The 3,259-nt window shown below is 23.9% G+C and overlaps 1 protein-coding gene across 1 annotated transcript in view; it reads left to right on the plus strand.

Annotated features, from left to right (window-relative positions):
- LOC111689577 (nucleolysin TIA-1) overlaps positions 1-3,259 on the plus strand; it is a 73,667-nt gene that overhangs the window by 38,245 nt on the left and 32,163 nt on the right. The window contains exon 3 of the mRNA XM_046950059.1: positions 1,496-1,571. Within this exon, the coding sequence (XP_046806015.1) occupies positions 1,496-1,571 (76 nt within the window). The remainder of the gene's footprint in view (positions 1-1,495; positions 1,572-3,259) is intronic.

Below are 3,259 nucleotides of genomic sequence, written 5' to 3' on the forward strand. Positions count from 1 at the left end.
TTTTACTGGGGTATTTACTGACAACTATTAAAATAGAAAAGAAATTTAAGCATAAAAAATAAAAACATTTATAAATATAATTATTTGAGACCTTAAGTAATTGAGTAAATTATATATTGACTTATGTGATTAAATACAAACGAAACGACAAAAACAATATATTTTTTTAAGGTAGATATAAACACAACTTATGTGCTTTTGCTTTATTTCCACAATATATGTATAAAAAAACATATTCCTATGTATGTATATTTCCTATTATAATTTATATCAAAATATATGTATATTTTAAATTGTCTGTTGCATAATATGTATATCAGTAGTACACAAATTATAAATAAAATTAATTACAAAATAAAAGCGCATTTTAATGGAATTATATATGTTACGATACGAATTATTTAAATAATAATATAATAAAGAAAAATATAATTTACAAAAATAATAGAAAACTATAACAATAGATTTAAATAACTTAGCTTTGGTATCGAATTCAGTTTTAAATTAAGTGTTAATAATACACTTTATCGTCGTGAGAATGGTACATATAATCATTAGATAAAGATGCACTATCCAATTGTTGAACAGAATTTGGAAATCCACCCCTGGCTAACAAATTACAGCCACAGTAAATTTTTGGCTTTTTTATTATTTTTTTAATTTTTATATATTTTTGATTACATGTTAGTTTATAATGTAATCGTCTGCAATTGAAAATTTATTTCCCTGTTTAAAATATCTTCGCACTATGGACTGTGCGAAAGAAATAAATGTGTCGTAACGGTTCATAGTTGTAGAACAAAGATTGATTTATTTGTTAGTTATAGTGGGGGGAACATTGCATAAAATTATATTTTCTTACTTACTCAACATAATAAGTTAACACTTTTCGTAAACAGTTTTTCAAAGAAATCAAGAAATAAATAAAAATTTCGTATGTCTCCTTATTTGCTTATACCTCAAGCCTTTTTAACGTTATATCCTTTGAATAGTTTATATACAGTTATTTGATTTTTTTATCTACAAGTGCGCGAAAAATATAAAAGTACACTTCCTTGAACACTTTGGTTTGTGGCCATGTTTTCTTCAACTGAATAACTCAAGCCAATACCATTGCAATGTTGAAAACATATTGTAAATACTATTTCTTTCATCCAACACTCACAGCACTCTAAGGATTTAAATTGAAAACCATTTAATGTGTTTGAGAAGGATAAGCTCCATATTGTAAGTTGAGGAGCTAAAAGTGCAAGAATATAGAGTAACAGATTTCTTACCAAGATTTCTTGGGTTAAAATCCTGGTTATTGGTTTAGGTTAACTGGTAAACAGTGATTTTTTTATGGTTTTCATAGAGGCTTTATGTGTTAACATACATAAATATATTTTCATATTGCTAAGAGTATAAACTATATAAATTTAATAAATGTAAAGTATATATTAAATTCGTTTTTAAATATTTTCATTTATTAACAATTATTTTTTTTTACTTTTAGAGACTGCAGAGTTGTTCGTGATCCTCAGACATTGAAATCAAAAGGTTATGGTTTTGTGTCCTTTGTTAAAAAATCGGTAAGTTTTTCTGTTTAATATGTTATAATAAAAATCTTTATATAAAAATAAAACATTCAATATAGTTAATTTTATATATTAAGTGATTTCCTTGCGTAGTCTTACTAAAGCAAGTAACTTTTTTTATTAGTAAATATTTAATAACTTTTTATTAATTAAAATTAATCCGCAATAATGTCAAGAATTCAATATGCTCTTAATTCGAACACATTAACACAAATGTAAAAATTCTGCAGAAAATATAATAAGTATAAAAAATCTATTGGAGTATGTCTAATTATATAAAACTCTAAAACGGTTATAAGTAAATTTAATTCTTTAATTTTGAATTTAAATAATTTCCCATCATTAGCTCAAAATTCAGGAAGAACATTTAATACGGTAACATAGTCTGACCATGAACACAAATGGACATGGCTTAGTTAATTACAACAATACTTTAAAGAACCTCCCAACAAACTGATAATACCCTCCTTACTCTAGAGGAATATGTTATAAAAACAACGGAAACAAACATTAATTGCCAAATATACACACACATATATTTAAGCGATGCATGCATATTATAATACATATATTAGATCTGTCCTCAAAATGTATATCAAATCTATTTTGTTCTTTATTATAAAATCGCTAGACTGCTTTAAAAGAACTATAAGAAACTATGCTAGTTTCATAAACAAGTTTAGTTTAATAAATTTTGAATAAAAATTAACTTCCACTATGAATATAAGGGTAATTCCTTAAACATAATAAATCCTTTTTTAAGGACTAATCTAATGTACATATGGGGGCATTAAAATCACAAGAAAAAAATTCACAAAATACATAAAAGCTTTAAGTGAAAATTCGGAAAGCCACATGTGTCATGAAGCGTAAATAAGCTGAAAAGTAAACAAAATGACGGCATATGACATCGAAAAAAGATGTACATTGGAATAAAATATACTTAAACATTCACAAACAATCAGACACACACACATATATATATATATATAAACAAATACAAATATAAACATAAATTAACATGGATGTACGTAAGTATGTGTGCATAAAATATTTCGGAATTTGTATAACAAACACTAAGATGAATGTAATGATGATAATGATTTTATATACTTACGTATAGAAAATTCATTTATATAATTTACATAAATATGTGTATTTACAAAACCTTATGAATGACATAAGTGTCAAGGATTAAGTTGTATTTACACACTGTTGGTTAACACATTACTGATTAAGATTTCAAAATCAAAAATCTTATTCTGTTTGTACTTTTAAGCATAAATACATTTATTTTATTAAATATAATTGTGGATAGCTGTATTTTTGTCTAGAAAACATAATATTAAAGCTAAATCAATATAATCTTTAATACTTATAGTGTTAAATAACATTTTGGAATGATTCAGTAGATGTTATAAATTAACAGTTTATAACATAATTAAATATACAGAATTTGAACTAAAAAACAAATAGAAAACTTATAAAACTATTTTATATTCTTTTATTGATTTCTTTAGATTTTTATAAATGTAGTTTTAATTTTACAAGCACTTGTTAAAGGCAGTTAATATTAAAACTTCTATAGAAAACTATAAATCATAAGCAAATAAATAAATTTTTCTTAATGATAGCTTTCTTTAAAATATGTTGCAAAAAACCGATTTAAATTTCACATCTTA

This window comes from Lucilia cuprina, chromosome 4 (genome assembly GCF_022045245.1).
Source record: "Lucilia cuprina isolate Lc7/37 chromosome 4, ASM2204524v1, whole genome shotgun sequence".
NCBI classification, from domain to species: Eukaryota; Metazoa; Arthropoda; class Insecta; order Diptera; family Calliphoridae; genus Lucilia; species Lucilia cuprina.